We start from the raw sequence: 18,357 nt of genomic DNA on the forward strand, positions 1-18,357 counted from the left end.
GTTTATTGTGGCACTATTCACAATAGCAAAGACTTGGAATCAACCCAAATGTCCATCTGTGACAGACTGGATTAAGAAAATGTGGCACATATACACCATGGAATACTATGAAGCCATAAAAAAGGATGAGGTTGCGTCCTTTGTAGGGATATGGATGCAGCTGGAAACCATCATTCTTAGCAAACTATCACAAGAAGAGAAAACCAAACACCGCATGTTCTCACTCATAGGTGGGAACTGAACAATGAGATCACTTGGACTCGGGAAGGGGAACATCACGCACTGGGGCCTACCATGGGGAGGGGTGAGGGGGGAGGGGGGAGGGATTGCATTGGGGAGTTATACATGATATAAATGATGAATTGATGGGTGCTGACGAGTTGATGGGTGCAGCACACCAACATGGCACAAGTATACATATGTAACAAACCTGCACGTTATGCACATGTACCCTAGAACTTGAAGTATAATAAATAAATAAATAAATAAAATAAAATAAAATAAAGAAGAACTAATACCAACCTTACCCAAACGATTCTAAAAATAGAGAAGGAGGGAATACTTCCAAACTCATTCTGCGAGGCTAGCATTACAGTGATACCAAAACCAAAGATGCAAAACAAAAAAGCAAACTGCAGGCCAATATCACTGATGAATATTGATGCAAAAATCGTCAACAAAATATTAGCTAATTGAATTCAACAACACGTTAAAGTCAAGGTGCAGTGTCCCAGGTTCACTCAACCCTTCCCATTTTCCTCTCTGTGTGTGTCTACTTTGCCATGTTCCCTGGTGGCAGCAGCGGTGGCAGTGTTGGTGCGTGGGCCTCCCAGGACAAGGGGAAAGTGAGTGTGCCCTTTTCTTGCCTCCTGCCAGGCATCTGCAGCCTGGAACAACTTTGTCCAGGTCTCCAAGCCAGGGACCTGGAGATGTTCTTTTCCAATTTCTGGATTGGTAACTTGAGGCAAATTCTGGGTACTAGAGTCAGAACTAAGAGGAGAGTGAATCAGGGGAGTCTGGGGTCCTGAGAGGCAGAGACTTGAAACCATCTAGAGCCATGGGGGGAGCTGGGTGTGTGTTCAGGCCAGTTGCTTCTCTCTGTGCCTCAATGTTCCAGGTACTCTTGGAGGCTGTGAGTGCCTAGGGATTCCTGGAGCCTGGCTGCATGACCTGGCCACCCTGATGCTCTTGTGTTCTCCATGACAGGACAGCAAGGCTGAGGAGAATGGCTCCGACAGCTTCATGCACTCCATGGACCCACAGCTGGAGCTGCAAATGGAAACCACCCAGAATCTGGTGCACTCCTACATGGCCATTGTCAGCAAGACCACGTGGGACCTCATAGTTGTTGTCATGCCCAAGACCATCATGCACGTCATGATCAACAACATGCATGCACTGCCTCATGGGGGCTGCGGCTCCTGTGGCACTGGGGATGCAGGTGGCCATGATGGTCTGGGGGAGATGCCGACCAGCCCTATAGGACCAGGTCCAAGGATGGAGGCATGGTCCAGACCTGAGCTGTCTCATAGAAATATAAGGTGGGACTGAGGGCAGTGGCCCATGACTGTAATCCCAGCACTTTGGGAGGCCCAGGAGAGAGGATAGCTTGAGCCCAGGAGTTTGAGACCAGCCTGGGTAATGTAGTAAGACCTGGTCTCTACACGAAAATTTTAAAAATAGCTGGGCTTGGTGGTGGCACGTGCCTATAGTCCTAGCTATTCGACAGGCTGACATTGGAGGATCACTTTGAGCCCAAGAGGTTGAGGCTGCAGTGAGCGGTGATCTCACCCACTGCACTCCAGCCTAGTGACAGAGTGAGGTCCTATCTCCAAAAAAATTTTGTTTAAAAACCGAGTAGACAGGTGTGCTGGTGGCATGATAGGTCCTGGGTCCCCTTCCAGATCTGTGACCTTGGCCAGGTGACTTTTCCTCTGGACCTCAGTGTCCCTAACTGAGTGAGAAAAGGGCGGTGGGGAGGCAGATCTTTGAGTCTAAGCGGTGTAGAAGCTGTGTCTGAAAAGCCATGCACAGGGCTCCAAGTCCAGCACACAGTCCCAGCAGGGCCCGGCAGGAGGCCAGGGCAGCACAGGCATCAGGTCCCAACCTCCCTCCCTCTTTGCCCACTCTCAGACCAAGGAGTTCATCTTCTCAGAGCTGCTGCCCAACTTGTACTCGCATGGGGACCAGAACACGCTGATGGAGGAGTCAGCAGAGCAGGCACAGAGGCGCGATGAGATGCTGCGTATGCACCACGTGCTGAAGGAGGTGCTCAGCATCAGCCATGACATCAACACGACCACCATCAGCACTTTCACGGGGCCCGTGGACAACTCCTGGCTGCAGGTGCAGAGCATCTTTGCCGGACCCAGGTACCAGGGCTGGTTCCCACGGCCCCAAACCCCCCCAGCTCCCATGGCTGAGCCTGGGGTTCTTGGAACAGGCTCCGTGCCCAAGCTGGCAGACATGGGTGCTCTCTGGGACTGTCAGAGAGCTCATGGTTTATGGTGTAAGGGCTGAGAGCTGGGAGGGGGTTGTGTGTGGGGCTGTACTCTGAGGCCACCAGAGGCCTAGAAATGTCATCCTGGGCATGCTGTACCTGTTGTGCAGTCTGAGTCATGCTGCCAGGGCAGGGCATCCAGCTCCCAGCCTGGGAGTGCTGAGAGCCAAATCCACTGCAGAGGAGGAGTGAGAGTCAGGGTCCCACCTCCTCTATCTGTCGGCAATCCAGTGGTGATCCAGGATAAAACCTCGAGAGTCTCATACACACGGTCAACCCACAACACACCTCACAGGCCAGGCAGGGACACACGGCCCCGTCCCTCCCTCCCAGGTACCATCATAGCTGCCAGCGTGTGACTGAAGGCAGGGTCCCTGGCCCCCGCTGAAGCACTATCGCCGGCCAGCAGGCTCACACACCTTGGCCTGTTGCTCCTAGAGGTCGCCTCTGCTATTCAGACAAGGGGACCACAGTGCCTGCTGGCCTGGCTGAGCCCACCCACCTCCCCTGCCATGGACTCTCCCTCTTCTACTTTTCCCAGCAGGAAGGACCCAGCCTCACCTATGCAACCTGCAACCCCCAACAAGCTGAGGCTCCCCTCTTAGACTTACAATTCTATAGCCAGTGGAATCCGGCTGCCTGCCCTCCCTGCCTCCCCCAGGGTCCCTTCAGAGGGTCCTGGGCTTTCTGATCACCCAGAGGGGGCCCCAGTGATCACTCCAGCCACCCATCCCTTTTAGCTTCATCATCCTGGTTCAAGCAGTGTTCCTTCTCTATCAGGTCTGGTGGCTGTTGCATTGGGCTCCCCAAGGCGAGAGGTGGCCCCGGACCAGGGGTTGGAAGACAGGGTGACCAGAGAAGAGGGAAGCCTGAGGGGGCCGAGCATTGGTCTGAACAGTGGGTGCACTGCCTGTGTGCCGTGGACGAGGCCAGCGTGTGTGGGGTGGGGAGGGTGACCACAGCCCCCAGGCACTACCTGTGAAGCTCTGGCTCCTCCCTCCATCTTCCTCCCCTTTCCCTTCCGGCCCCGCTTTTCCAGGAACCTTGCCACACCCACACCTGCGCCCTCCCCTCCCTGACCTTCCCACAGCTGCTGTGGCACACCTGTGCTCTGCACTTGCCTCACCAGCTCTCTGTTCACTTTTCCCTCTCCTGTTTTCTCTCTGCTTTCTCTCCAACCGCCAGCCTATAGGGTCAGGCCCCAGGCCCCCCTTTGAACTCTAAACAGATCCGTTTTCTTCTCAGAGACCTCCCTTTCCAAGCCTGCCTGGGCAGCTGTTCTGCAACTTGACAGTGGCCCCCCTAGCCCCAAAGCCAGCCCCCTTCATCTGTGACTTGGTCTGTTGTAGTGGTGAGCTGACACCTCCAGGTGCGACCGTTGCTGAAAACTTGTGTCCCCCTCTGTGGTATGCTCCTGCCCTGTTCTATAAATATCTATGTATACATATATGTACATATATATACATACACACACACACACACACACCCCTACCTTTCGCTGGCCGCCTCGCCTCTAGCACTGGGAATCAGTCACCGTGCTGTCCTTTTGGAGTCTTGTGTGCCAATAAGAGAAAGCTGTCCCCTGACATTGCCCCTCCAAAGTGCAGCACCTCCAATGAGCCTCCCTGACCTGCCCAGCCTATGGACAAGCAGCCCCCGCCATCCCTCCCGCCCCCACCAAGCATGGGAGCGCTGTGCAGGCAGCTGTGTGGCCTGATAGTCTCTACCAGTCCTGTTGTCCCTCGGCTGAGAATCAAACCCATTTCTGGATGGCGGGGAAATGTGTCCTCTGCTGGCTGTGTTCTCTGTGGAGCTCAGGGGAGGGGAAAGACCAAGCCATTTCTAGGGTGTTGCTGGGAGCGGTGAAAAGGCCATACCCTTTCCAAGGGGCACTTTTCCTGCAAAGACCTTGGAGCTTACTGGCTCTTATCCTGTGAAGCCGGCTCTGGCCACCAGGGGGCAGGGCCATGAACTCAGACTGGAGGGAGCCTGCTGGGCAGCTGGCACTCTGGAGGGACAGACAGAAGAGGCCACCAGGTGCAGACAGGAGAGGGAGGCAAGGGGACAGAATGGAAGACACCTGGGGTGGGTGGAAGTCAGTGCCCTTAGGTGCTGGTACCTGTCTTCCCAGCCACCGCTAGATCAGGCTTATGAGCCTGTTGGCTGTCAGGGCCGAACTGCGCCCCGTAGGTGCCATGGCAGTCCCCGTGGAATCCCCCAGGTGCCACCAGGCAGCATACAGGTAACAGGCCTGGAAGGTCCCCAACAGCCTAGCTGGACATGCTCAAGACACTCTGGGGCTCCTCATTCAGTGGCACAAACTCCGGGACCCAGTGAGGGAAACGGGAACACACCAGGCCGAGGAGTATGGCTAAATTCGTTTATTCCAAAATAAAAAGCAAAATAAACAGGAGTCGCATCATCAGGGAGCCATGACCCCATCCCCACCTCCTTCTTCTGTCCTATGCTAGCAATAAATAAGTTTCCAGCCACGAATAATCATTAGAACCTCTTCCCCACATGCCAGCTCCAACCACCGCTAGGTGCAATACAGGGGCGGCCCTACCCTCTGGAATCTACAAAACGTTACACAGACACAATATGTACACCGGGGAAGGGGGCCACCCCAGCAGCCCATGCCCTCGCCTGGTCCACAGTTAGCCCCACTGTCCTGCCTCAGCTACCTCTCTGAATAAGAAGCTGGGAGCCCCCCCGAGGGAAGAGTTGCTATGGTGAGAGAAAGGAGGCCATCAGGCCTCCTCCAAACAAACCAACTCCACCAGCCTCTGGCTCTTAAATAACAATCATCCTCATCCAGAAATTTAAGGACTCAGCCCTGGTCAAGGTGGCAAAGGGTCTATTTGTCTTTCCCCATTAGACAGAGGTCTTGTCTTGCTACCCTAATTGTAAAGGGGTGACTGGGAAGGGGTGGTAGGGACATGGTGGTGGTGGAGACTCCAGACCCGCTTCTCCAGGCTTTGCTGACAGGGGCCTGCTTTTAATTTTAATTTTTATCCCATGACCTTTTTATCCCATAATTTATTTTTCATAACTATTTTTGGTAACTTTTCATAAAACTTTTTTCTACTTTTTTGTCACAAGATTTTTTGCCACAACTGTTTTACAATTTTTATCCCATAACTTTTTCCGCCCATAACTTATTTAATCCCATAACTTTATTTTGTTATTTTAATAAACAGTTGCATATATTACAATTTTGTAAAAATGAAACAGATTATCTCATGCCAGGTGTGCCCAACATTTGTGCACTATCAATACCTTTAATATTATAGTTTTCAAGACACGCAAAATAAAATTTTAAGGCAAAAACAGCATTTTGCAACAATTTAATAATTTATTACATTACAGTAGCATGACACCAGCAGTCCATAATGCCACTTTAGGCAAAAGTCTTTCAGTATTTCCATTATACATTCTGTTTACAAGAATTCATACATTGGTAAAATTCATTCTTAAGAAAACTTGGCAAATAAAGCTTTGGACTGGAATTGGCATTTCTTTCTCTACTTTTCCTTCCCACCATCTTTATATTAAGCTACAGTATTCATATTTTTAAATGTTTAAACTTATTTCAGAACATTAAGATAGCAGTTACATTTTTTAATGGTTACATTTTTTAAAATGACTCAGATAAAGTTTTAGAGAAACTTTATTATGGATAGGGCTGATTAACATTTTCAATTTTCTAAAAATCTGCTTTGGTTTTAGAGCTGATTTTTTTTCATTTCTGGAAATCTATCAGGTTTAATCAAATACTTTAAAAATGATTATTATATATTGCAATATTTAAATAGGTGTTTTGATTATTCCTACAGAAATTCAAATCTATTCAGTTGAACTCCATTTTAACATTCTGTGTTTCTGATGAACTCTAACGTTCCAATGTTGCCTTCTAAGCAAGTTGAAAGTTGCCTTACAGTGAATGAGGAAGAGACAAATACTTGGCTGAATGAGGTATCACAAAAGACTGTGTGCACTTTGAAGACCTACGTTATTGTCATACCATTTCCATTCTTTGTAGTTTTTTCTTAAATATATGACAAATACCTAAACAAAGAGTGGTATTTCAATTAATATAGTAAATTTATTTTCCAGACTGACATTCAGCTTAAATACGCCAGTATGTGATTTAATCCATAGGCAGCTGAGGAACACATTATTGTCAGATTGGGTACAGATGCTAACAACTGTCTTTGAACTCAAAGAATGCAAAATCGGCAAGTTCAGAAAATAAAAGGCAGAACAGGACTTTAAGTCCATTTTAAACCACAGGCTAAAAATCGTACCACTGTTAATTAGCTGCATTATTTGGTCTAATATTTTTTCTTTATCATTCTGAAACTGAGTTTATCTGATACACTGATACATTCATACAATTTGGAAGAGTCAGTTGAAGTCATAGGGACCCGATATTTGCGCTCTTTCAGTGAATGCAGGCAAATCTGTTATTCCATCCCTAAAATCGTATTGTTGCTCTCCTGTTAACGTCATATTTATAAAAGTATCATGAAGATGCCAAATGCTAAAAATAGAGTGGTCTAGTAACTAGAAATCTCCACCGCAGGGAGCACACATACATATCTCCCTACATCCTAATACTGTGATGTGTTTTGAACACAGAAATTAGAACTTCATGAAATTTTAACTGTTGATTCTTTCCCAAGCATCATCAAGTTATGATTTAGGCAATGTGTGACTGAAATTCATTCATTCCTCATGCATAGGCACAATCACATAAATATTGCACAAAATATGCCCCTAACTGAAACTGAGAGGTACAAAAACATGTTTCACTCTTCGTAAAGAAGTTTGTGAGGAAATATTACTCTGTGATTGTATACACACGTTTCCTGATAATACATCGACATTCAGAAACAGTAGATTGCTCTGCAGTTTGTAAACATTTTAAGTTGCATAAACTTCCCCTTGATTTTCAAAGATAGTGTAACACTGTCTACTAAAACTCTTTTGTTTCAACTAAGTGCTCTCACATGTATTCGTTTATAATAATGTTTGTTATTATTTTTTAAAGTGTTTTTCCATTCAAGGAAAAGAAGTAAATTCCTATGTCAGAGTAACTATGGTGGTTGAAGAATAGGTATTAGCCAGCAAGGTCTAGATGGTAAAATCAATCTTCAAGCCTCAAAGAAGCTCCATGAACAGAGAGGAATGCCAGGTGTTACATGGCTTTCCTTTACTCTAATTCACTTTGGACTAGAGCCTGTATGCCTGTTCCTGGGACTTTTAAACTTTTAAAGGACTTCTCATGCTTTTTACTAAATACATTAAGAAGATGCCAACCAGTGCCCTTTTGTGAACTGCGACATGTAGTCATGTGATTAAAACAGGTAACATGAACTCTGACTTTAAAATGTATTCCAGATACAAATGCTCTAAGCTAGGAAAGGTTTTCCACATCCACAGTCAACGATGGGAGCCTTTCATTCCTCAGAAATAATCCCTTTTTAGGTCGTGGAAAAAGAGTACAACTGCTGCAGCTCGTGATGCAGTATCTTCATGAGCCCAGAGCGCACACAAATCCTAAGGGAACTACCATAGTACAGCGCTCATTCCTGGCACCGGAACAAAGGAAACACACTCTGTCCCGCAAACACCTGCCGGAGCAGGCCACTGTCCTCTTCTGCGAGATTTAAAAAGCTCCCCCAGAACGTTATTACTCCCATCACCAGTACACAGAAAATGGGGGAAAGGCTGTTTCCAGTTCTCGGCCTTTAAACAACTCTAAATGTCAGTACTCACGGTGGCATATATTACAAAGTAATCAACAGTGCACACTTGAGGGCAAACCACATATTGAGCTAATGAAGGGCTCACTGTAATTAAGATTAAATCAAACATAATAGCAGAACATAAGCAAATTTTATCTGAATTCTGTAATGAACATACATGCTGCAATAACATTAGAAAAGCATGGCAGCCTATTCCAAACCAGTGAGAATAGTTTTGTGCAAACAGTGGGTCTTTGAGTGTTTGAACTCCCACCACGTAACAGCAAACTCAATATACATGCTAATGACCTACAATTATAAAATTAAAAAAGAAAAATGCTAAAGGATGCCAGAGTGAACTTCAGTGAAAGCCATAGAGACCCACTCTCTTATAACTTTTTACAAATAAACTTAAACTATAAATTGGAAACACAAATAATCAAGAGTGGCTCTAACATTCAAAGGAAGGAAATGGATTGTGTAGGAGATTCACCCCATAACTTTGTTTCTTGTTTTAAAATGTCTTGACTGGCTCTTTGATGATGGTGATGTTTATCTCCTTCTTCTCGGCAGCCAAGCCCAGCAAAAGAATGGCACAGGGCGGTTGCTGCCCAAGCCTGGGTGCTCCTGGTGCTCCTGCGTGATGGGCTGTGCAGTAGGGTTGTTGTGGGGAGATCCCTCCTTGGCCTCTCTGTGCGCAGGCTCCGCGCTGTCAGTGAGGCTCATCTCACGAAGATCTTTGGAGAGTTGGAGGCAGGGATCTGAGTGCAGCGCCAGCACCCCCTGCTCCTGCCTGCCCGCCCCGCCTGAGGGCTCTACTCACCACCATGCTTGTGGGCAGCTCCAAGCTCCTGGAGGGGGTGGGGCTCCTGGATCGGGCTCATCAGCACGGTTCTGGGAAGAGGCCAGGAGTTTGCTGTGCCCCTTGTTGTAGTCGCCACAAGCTGTAACAGCATCTCCTGCAGCACCAGCAGCTTCACCTGGACGGAGAGGTGCTCAGCTGTCACGCCGCTGCCGGTGCCCACCCTCACACCCACCCTCACCCTCACCCCACCCCTGCAGAGATGTTGCACACCCTACTTTCATCTCCTCCCTGTCCTGGGCCAGTCTGATGATGTCCTCTCAGTGCCACATCTTTGGCGCTGCCCCCTGGCTCATTTATAAGGTGATGAATTTTCCTGCGGGAGGACAGGGCTCAGACACTGGGGTCCCTTCGAAGGCCCTGCAGCTCCCCCTGCCGTGCCCTGGCCTCCCACTCACTGATGGCATCTCTCTCTCCAGTACTGGATGAATTGAAGTTGTAGTTTCTCCACACACTCCCTCAGGTCTGTCTTCTCCTCCAGGAGGTGCATAAGGCCGCTCCGGAGCCAAAATAATGGGGTCACATCTTGGTAGCGGCCTGTCCCACCCCTGCCCTTCTTGGCCCATGCCACATTCACTCACCTCCAGCTTCTCCATGACTTCCCGCAAGCCCTGCTGGGTCTCCCCAATCACAGACTCACCCCCAGTCCCTGGGGCTGGGACCGCTGCCTCCAGGTCCTCCGGGGCTGAGGCCACCGTGTGAGCCAGGCACTGGCAGCACACCCTCTGCTCTGTCTCCTGCTCCCGTAACTGTGCCTGCTGCTCCTGGGCACTGGCTCCAGCGGAGTTGAAAAATGGCACCTGAGGGCAAGAGGTGAGCATTCTTATAGGGGCATACACAGAAGAAATGGGGCAGAGAGGTGGAGCGCAGCCCCTTCCCTTGGGGCCTCAGAGTGTGCACTTGTTGGTCACGGAGGAAATGGGGTCTGACCCCTGGCTCCTGGAAGGGGTGAGGGTGCAGAGAAACAGAAGGCAGGGAAACTAAGAGAATAAAGGGGTCTTGGAGGGACCACAGAGGAAGGTGGCAAAATGGGTGCAGGGGCAGTCAGGCTCACCATGGCCTCCCAGCTCTCCAGGTCCTCTGGGACGCTCGGCATGGGCCGAGGTCCCTCCTCCTCCTCCTCACTGTCCAGATGTCCTCCTCCATTTCCTGTGGGGCGTGGCCAGAGGGCTCCTCAGACAACCCAACAAGGCAGGTACTGTGGGCCCAACTCTGCCTCCACCCTCACTGGGTAACCCTGAGCCAGCCCCTCCCCAGAGAGGAATGAGCTGCTGTTCTTTATTTTTATTTTTAAGACCCAAGATCTTGCTATACCGCCCAGGCACAGTCCCACTACCAGTCGGTGTGGGAGTTCTGACCTGCTCCCTTTCTGACCTGGGCCAGTTCAGCCATCCTTAGGCAACTTGGTGGCCCCCCGCTCCCAGGAGGTCACCATATTGATGCCGAACTTAGTGCAGGCACCCGGTCAGCATAATGACCAGCTGTTCTAAAGGTCTCTTCCAACTCCTCAATCCTACGCTGCTCACAGTCCCCCCTTCCTCCTGGGGCTTTCTCCTCTTCCTCTGAGCGGTCTCCTGTACCTTCCCCAGGGAGAGCCATGAGGCACAGCTGGGCCGTTAGCTGCTGCTTCTGCTGGCTGGCAGCCTCCAGGTGCTCCTAAGGGGCCAGGAAGGAGTGAAAAGGCACAGAGTTTGCCAGGTCGTCCCCCTCACGGTCCCATCCTCAGCAGGTCCCTCCCCTGGATCTCCTGTAACTTTTGGCAGGGCCATCTCAGCCACTGCTTTGCTCGAAGTTTCCTGCTGCTGCAGTTGGTTCATTAGCTGGGTCTGCTGCAGTAACTGCCTGTGCAGCGCTTCCTTCTCAGAGGTCAGCTGCTGACAGGCAGCCACCTGCTGCTTATAGATGGCCATGTACTGCTGCAGGTGACCCAGGTAATGGTCCTGCTGCTGCTGCAGACTCTGAGCGTCTTGGCTTTTCAGCTCCACCTGCAGGAAGACCCAGGGCATGACGGCACATTGCAGCTGGCTTCCAGATTCTGGACCCATTAATAGGTTAGCGAGGGCACTGTGGGGCTCTGTCACCTGCCCAGGCCCCGGGCCCCTTGCTCCAGTCCTAAGTGACTGGCTCCCTTTCCTAGAACCCCATGCCTCCTTCCCCAGCCTCAAATCTCATACCCTCTTCTCACCATTTAAACTGTAGGCCACAGACTGGTGGAAAAGCAGTGGGAGCCAAACAACCATCTGCTAAGTGTGCTACAGACCTAATGCTTTCCATGTATTATCTCATTTAATCCTCAGCACCTCTGTAAGGAAAATGCTAACTTCCTTTTGAAGTTAAAGAAACAGAGACAGCCAGGTGTGGTGGCTCACGCCTGTAATCCCAGCACTTTGGGAGGCCGAGGCGGGCAGATCACGAGGTCAGAAGATCGAGACCATCCTGGCTAACACAGTGAAACCCTGTCTCTACTAAAAAATACAAAAAAAATTAGCTGGGTGTGGTGTGGGCGCCTGTAGTCCCAGCTACTTGGGAGGCTGAGGCAGGAGAATGGCATGAACCTGTAAGGTGGAGCTTGCAATGAGCCGAGATCGTGTCACTGCACTCCAGCCTGGGCGACAGAGCGAGACTCTGTCCCAACAACAAAAACACGGAGACTTAGAGATGCAAAGTACTTGAATGGTGACCAGTGGAACTGAGGCTGGAATCCAGTTTTAATCTAAGGAGGCTTTTTGTTTTGTTTTGAAACAGAGTGTCACCCTGTGGCCCAGGCTGGAGTGCAGTGGTGCAATCTCAGCTCACTGCAACCTCTCAAGCGAGTCTCATGTCTCAGACTCCTGACTAGGTGGGATTACAGGCATGCGCCACCATGCCCGGCTAAGATATATATATATATATATTAATATAATATTAGTAGAGATGAGGTTTTACCATGTGGGCCAGGCTGATCGCAAACTCCCGACCTCAAGTGATTCTCCTGCCTCAGCCTCCCAACGTGCTGGGATTATAGGCGTGAGCCACCACCCCTGGCATAAGGAGCCTCTTATCCCACTGTCTCTTCCCCTATCATTGCTAGGCTCTATGCCTCTAGCTGTGATGATGATGTCCAGACCTGGGAGAAGCCCAGGGCTACCCACCTCTAAAAGTCAGAGGGTAGGAAGCAAGAAACAGTCACGGGACTGCCCTGGAGGGTGCTGGGGTCACCTGCCCCCAGGCTGGAGCTGCCTTTGGCCTGGCACCTCCCCTCCCCAGAGGCTGGTGCCCGCCTCCCAGCCCTTCTTGGATGGGGCGGAGGTTACCATCTCCTTCACCTCGCTCAGCTCCTTCTCCTGCTGCTCCTTTACTTGCTGCTCCAACTGCAGTGTGCTCTTGTTCTCGTTGTTCTGGACAAACAGAAGCAATCAGCAGCCACCCACTGCAGCTGGAGACCCCAGAACTTGGTGTCTGCCTCCCATGGCACCGGGAAGGGTGGAGGCAGGTTAGAAAAATCATCCCCTCTCTCCCACAGCTACCAGAGCAGGGCTCTGGCTCACAGGTGCCTTTAAAACTTACATTTCACGTGAGGGCTACATTGCCCCATTTTACAGGTGGGGAAACAAAGGCCTGGAGGACTAGGGAGGAGGGCAGGCTGCCCAGGTGGGGCAACGCACCAGCTCCTCGATGCCGCTCTGTGGCTCGGCCAGCTGCTGAAGCCTCTCCTCCTGCTCCCGAAGCTTCTCCTCCTGCTCCTGAAGCCTCTTCTTTTGGCCCCGGTTCAGGAGACTTACGTGCTGATTGTTCTCCACCTGGGCCTGGAGCTCTCCTGCCACTCTCTCTAGTTCCTTCCTCAGGTGCTGCAGCTCCACTTCAGGGGGCACTGCTGGGGGCTCCGGGGGCAGGGGTTCAGCTGAGAAAGGAAGTAGACAATAAGGGCCTCTGAATTCTCAAAAAAACAAAACAAAACAAAACAAAACAAAAAAATAAACCAAAAAAAACCCCTCCTCTTGGTGCACAGCTCCTCTCAGGCTCCCCAAACTTGGCCTCACTGCTAATGATTCCTCGCACCTGGATGGTAGCCAATCTTCCAACCACTTTCAGATGGAGAGCACTGTGGGTGGCTGACAATGGGCACCATTTGCTGATGGGGACACTGAGGCTCATGGAGATGACAAGACTTGCCGTCTCCTGGCACAGACCTCTTTCCCTCTGCCTCAAAGCCCTTCCATCCACCCACCTCCCTGGGGCATTCTAAGCCCCCCCACAGCCCTCTGATGCCAGGCCTGCTCCCAGGTCACGCCAGCCCCATCTTACCCATCTGGTTCTTGAGTTTGGACAAGCTCCTCTTCAACTTCTCTATCCGACGCATATCATGCTTCTTCTCCTCCTTCAATGGGCAAAGCTGCCCAAAGCTCAGGGATAATGGGCCCGGAGAGAGGGGCTGGTGGCTGCCGTCTCCCTCTCTGTCCCCACCTCCACAAAGCCCAGACCCATGACCACCTCTGGCTGTACTATTCCCATTTTATAGATGCCCAGAAAGATCCAGGGACCCATCTAAGATGGGGGAGCTGAAGGGTCAGATCTCACCTCCTGCGACATTTTCCTCATCCTCTGCTGCCACCAGGCCCTCTCTCCTTTTAGATGTTGAGCATATTCATCTCTCTCTAGCTGGGCTTGTTTTAGCGACTCCTTCAACTGCAAGAATGGGCACAGAAGTTAGGAAGGGCTGTAGACAGTTTAATAAAACTGAAATGTGGGCACGATGGCTCACATCTGTAATCCCAGCACTTTGGGAGGCCAAGGTGGGTGGATCACCTGAGGTCAGGAGTTCGAGACTAGCCTGGCAAACATAGTGAAACACCGTCTCTACTAATAATAATACAAAAATTAGCTGGGCGTGGTGGCATGCGCCTGTAATCCCAGCTGCTCAGGAGACTGAGGCAGGAGAATCGCTTGAACCTGGGAGGTGGAGGTTGCAGTGAGCCGAGATCGTGCCACTGCACTCCCACCTGGGCAACAAAGCGAAACTCCATCTCAAAAAACAAACAAACAAACAACACACACACACACACACACACACACACACACACACAAAAAAAACCTAACTTTTCTTTACTGTGTATAGTTTTACTGCAATTCCCTGCCTAACCCTGAACTGCATGGTGGGAAGTGCAGGGATAGGTGAGCAGCGCAGTTCCTGATAGGGCTTCCTGCCTATGATGAGACCATTGAATACAGACTGTGAGCCTGTTATTTCCATAATGTTGAAAATGATCATTTGAGGGTGTGGGGAGTTGTGGAAATGATTATTTAATGATTCCTCCAAGGAGGAATTTAAATTGATCAGGGGTTAGCCAGACTGCATCTCTTTTCGTCTTTTGAAGTTTACTGCAGCAAGGTGTTGATTAGTGCAGCACAATGGTCTTGGACAGGACAGTCAGCATTGTGCGGCTCCTGGCTTTAATCTGAAGCCTACCTTCCTCCCGCAGATCTGTAATAATTCCAGGTGGCAGTATGGTTTTGCTTACAGGTGTCCATGCAATGTGGACATTGCCCACGGAGGGCACAGAGCAGCAAGACCCAGGAGGGAGATATTCCCCAGTTCTCCACACACTAGGATGTTTGAGAGAAGAGCCAAGTCTTGGTTTTACGACCGTGAGACAAGAACACAGAGAGAAAAGGAGAAGAGGAACAAGTGGCTCTCGGGTGCTGATGAGTTATAAAGAGAAGATCCTGAAGGAATTCAGTGTGAGTCAGGCGCTCCCGCACTTGGTGTCTGATGGTGTGTTCTCCTTAAAGGAGTACCCAGAGATTCTCCCTCAGGATTGCTATCCCAAGAGAGTGGAGGCTTTTCTCCTGAAGCTCTTTTTCAAAGGTGCAAAAGCCTTCTGTGCTTTCTACTCTCATCTGGAGGAATTCTGCCCTTACCTACTCACCTACTTTTTTCTTTATTACGAAGGTAAGGGCATGGTTTGCTCTAAAAAGTAGTAAAGCTTAATTATGATCTAACCAAAATATCAGGTACCCAGCCACAGTATGTTATCATGAGTTTCAACCCTGCATTGATTTTTACTTTAATAAAAATACCCAATGCTTCTCTCTAAAATCTCATGATATAGAAGTAAGCATCTGTGATGCCCAATAAAACTGTGTACAGCTCCTGACACAACCTGAGGGATGATTTCTAATCATCTAATAGAAATATTTATATCTTTCTTGTTTTAATGAGGATTTTTAAGTACAAGACATAAAATATTAATAGGTTAAGGAAGCTGGACTTAGCTTTCATTCTGCAGGTAGAGGCACAAAAATGATCATGGTTCTTCAAAATGTTAGAGTTGATGTATGATCTATGAATTCCATTCTTAGTTATAAACTCAAGATAAATGAAAATGTGTCCATGAAAAACTGGTCTAAGAAGGTTCATAGCAGTATTGTTCATAATAGCCAAAAAGTAGAAACAACCCAATTGCCTATCAACCAGATGGATAAAGAAAATATGGCCTCTCTACACAACAGAATATTGTTTCATCATAAAAAGGAATGAATTACTGATGCATGCTACAACACAGATAACCTTTAAAACTATGCTAAGAGAAAGAAGCCCATCACAAAATGTACATCTGTAGGTTTCCGTTCCTATGAAATGTCCATAAGAGGAAAATCAGCAAAGACAAAGTAGATTAGTGGTTACCAGGACTAGAAGTCGTGGGTGAATGGGAAGTGACTGCTGACGGTACAGTACTTCTTTTTGAGATAATGAAAATGTTCTGAGATTAGATTATGATTGCATACATCTGTGAATATGGTAAAAACTACTGAACTATATATATTTTTTAAATTAAATATGTTAATATTTAATATTTTAATATATTAAATATAAATGTTAACATTTGATACAGCAAATATTTAAAGACATATTAAATGTTTAAATATATATTTAAAAGGGTGATTTCTGTGGTATGCACATTACATCTCAATAAAGCTGTCATTTAAAAAAATTGGCACGGGGCAAGGTGTGGTGGCTCATACCTGTAATCACAGCACTTTGGGAGGCGGAGGTGGGTGGATCATTTGAGGTCAGGAGTTTGAGACCAGCCTGACCAACACGGTGAAACACCGTCTCTGCTAAAAATACAAAAAAATTAGCTGGGCGTAGTGGCACATGCCTATAGTCCCAGCTACCCAGGAGGCTGAGGCAGGAGAATGGCTTGAGCCTGGGAGGTGGAGGTTGCAGTAAGCCAAGATGGTACCACCGCACTCCAGCCTGGGCAACAGTGTGAGACACTGTCTCAAAAAATAAAATTGGCACGGAAGTCTTCTCAACTGTTTCTCTTCTCCCAGCCTTCCAAAGAGAGATCTGTAATTCCCTGTTCTAATTTTCTAATCTCCTTCCTTCTCAAGAGAAAGGATTCTTTCTTGCTAGGAAGGGGTTTGGGTTGGCCGATGTCATAAAGAAATGAAGGCCGGGCGCGGTGGCTCACGCCTGTGATCCCAACACTTTGGGAGGCCAAGGCGGGTGGATCAGGAGGTCAGGAGATCAAGACCATCCTGGCTAACACGGTGAAACCCCGTCTCTACTAAAAATACAAAAAATTAGCCGGGCGCAGTGGCTGGCGCCTGTGGTCCCAGCTACTCGGGAGGCTGAGGCAGGAGAATGGCGAGAACCCGGGAGGCGGAGCTTGCAGTGAGCTGAGATCCGGCCACTGCACTCCAGCCTGGGCGACAGAGCGAGACTCTGTCTCAAATAAAAAAAAAAAAAAACAAAGAGAAGAAGAAGAAGAAATGAAGAGTCGGGGGAGGGAAAGAAGAGTAGGAGAAAGAAAAGGTGAACAGGGCTGGTCAGAAGAAAAAGGTTTGGGGAGGGTAACCGCAGCAGATGTTCTGGCAAAGTTGCAGGAGTAACGGAGACAGATACAAGAACAGGGAATTCCTATTTTGTGATACCATGGCCTGTGTGCATGTGGACCTATTCAGGTTTCAGAGAATTGCAAGAAAAGAATTTGAACTATTTTGAAGTAGCATTTGGTTGCTGGTCTTCATTTGCCTACGTTTCTCTAAGACAGAACCATAAGGGCCCAGACTTATATTTTAAGCTTTTGTAATACAGTCAAGCTTTTATATTTTACAATATATTGAAATAATATATTTTAAGGTTTGTCTCTGGAAAAATTGCCCTTGGCTTTTAGGATAGTTGTGGCAAATTACAGGTTAATTATAACCCCTTCCATTCCACAGTCTCCATAACATTGAGTAAAATGATCAATCCCCTGAAAAAGTCAAGTTGGTGAAAATGAATATTTATGAACGACTTCTTATGTTACTTTAGGCTTTGATGTAATACAATTTTTTTCTGAGAAGTATTTATTCATCCATGTAGCTGAATGAAAGCTACGTGTTTTTGCAACTTCCATGAGAATCTAAAACTACGTAAAAGTTGTATTTTTTAAAAAAAAAAGATATAGCAATTATATTATCTGAGTTTAACTGAAGAGATTGTTTTTGAGGTTTTTTTTTTTTTTTTTTTTTTTGAAAAATAAAATTTAGGCTGGGCGTCGTGCTCACGTCTGTAATCCCAGCACTCTGGGAGGCTGAGGCAGGCGAATCACCTGAGGTCAGGAGTTCGAGACCAGCCTGGCCAACATGGTGAAACCCCATCTCTACTAAAAATACAAAAATTAGCCAGGCCTGGTGGCAGGCACCTGTAATCCCAGCTACTCGGAAGGCTGAGGCAGGAGAATCGCTTGAACCCAGGAGGTGGAGGTTGCAGTGAGCCAAGATTGTGCCACTGCACTCCAGCCTGGGTGATAAGAGCAAACCTGTGTCTCAAAAATAATAATAATAATAATGCATTATTATTGTAATACCTTATAATACCTGTGTCTCAAAAAAAGAAAAGGGGAGGAAGGAAGGAAGAGAAAAAAAGAAAGAAAAAGAAAGAAAGAAAGAAAGAAAGAAAGAAAGAAAGAAAGAAAGAAAGAAAGAAAGAAAGAAAGAAAGAGAGAGAGAGAGAGAAAGAAAGAAAGAAAGAAAGAGAAAGCAGAGAAAAAAGGAAAATTTGAAAATGTTCAGGTTCTTTTGCTACCTGAATGTCATAGCAGTGGTCAGAATTTAGACTTTTAATGTTTGTAAGTCATTCCCTGGGTAATAATCAACCCCAGGCTATAAAGCAAGTACTTTGCAAAGGCTCAAGCCCCTCCCAGCACTGGGCGCTCCATCTGTGCTCAGTGGGGCTCAGCCTCTGTGGGTGCCCCCAAAGAGGCTGATTTATGATC

At 48.2% G+C, this 18,357-nt stretch overlaps 1 protein-coding gene across 1 annotated transcript; it reads right to left on the reverse strand.

Moving 5' to 3' along the window:
- Window positions 1-8,802: 8,802 nt before the first annotated feature.
- Window positions 8,803-14,342, reverse strand: LOC104678464 (putative golgin subfamily A member 8F/8G). Its single transcript, XM_030930853.1, is given in 12 exon segments — window positions 8,803-8,987; window positions 9,074-9,104; window positions 9,106-9,230; window positions 9,331-9,428; window positions 9,511-9,612; window positions 10,168-10,261; window positions 10,693-10,768; window positions 12,406-12,489; window positions 12,757-12,992; window positions 13,397-13,484; window positions 13,670-13,777; window positions 14,232-14,342. Coding segments are annotated over 12 exon segments (1,338 nt in total).
- Window positions 14,343-18,357: the final 4,015 nt, after the last annotated feature.

This window comes from Rhinopithecus roxellana, chromosome 5 (assembly GCF_007565055.1).
Source record: "Rhinopithecus roxellana isolate Shanxi Qingling chromosome 5, ASM756505v1, whole genome shotgun sequence".
Lineage (NCBI taxonomy): Eukaryota > Metazoa > Chordata > Mammalia > Primates > Cercopithecidae > Rhinopithecus > Rhinopithecus roxellana.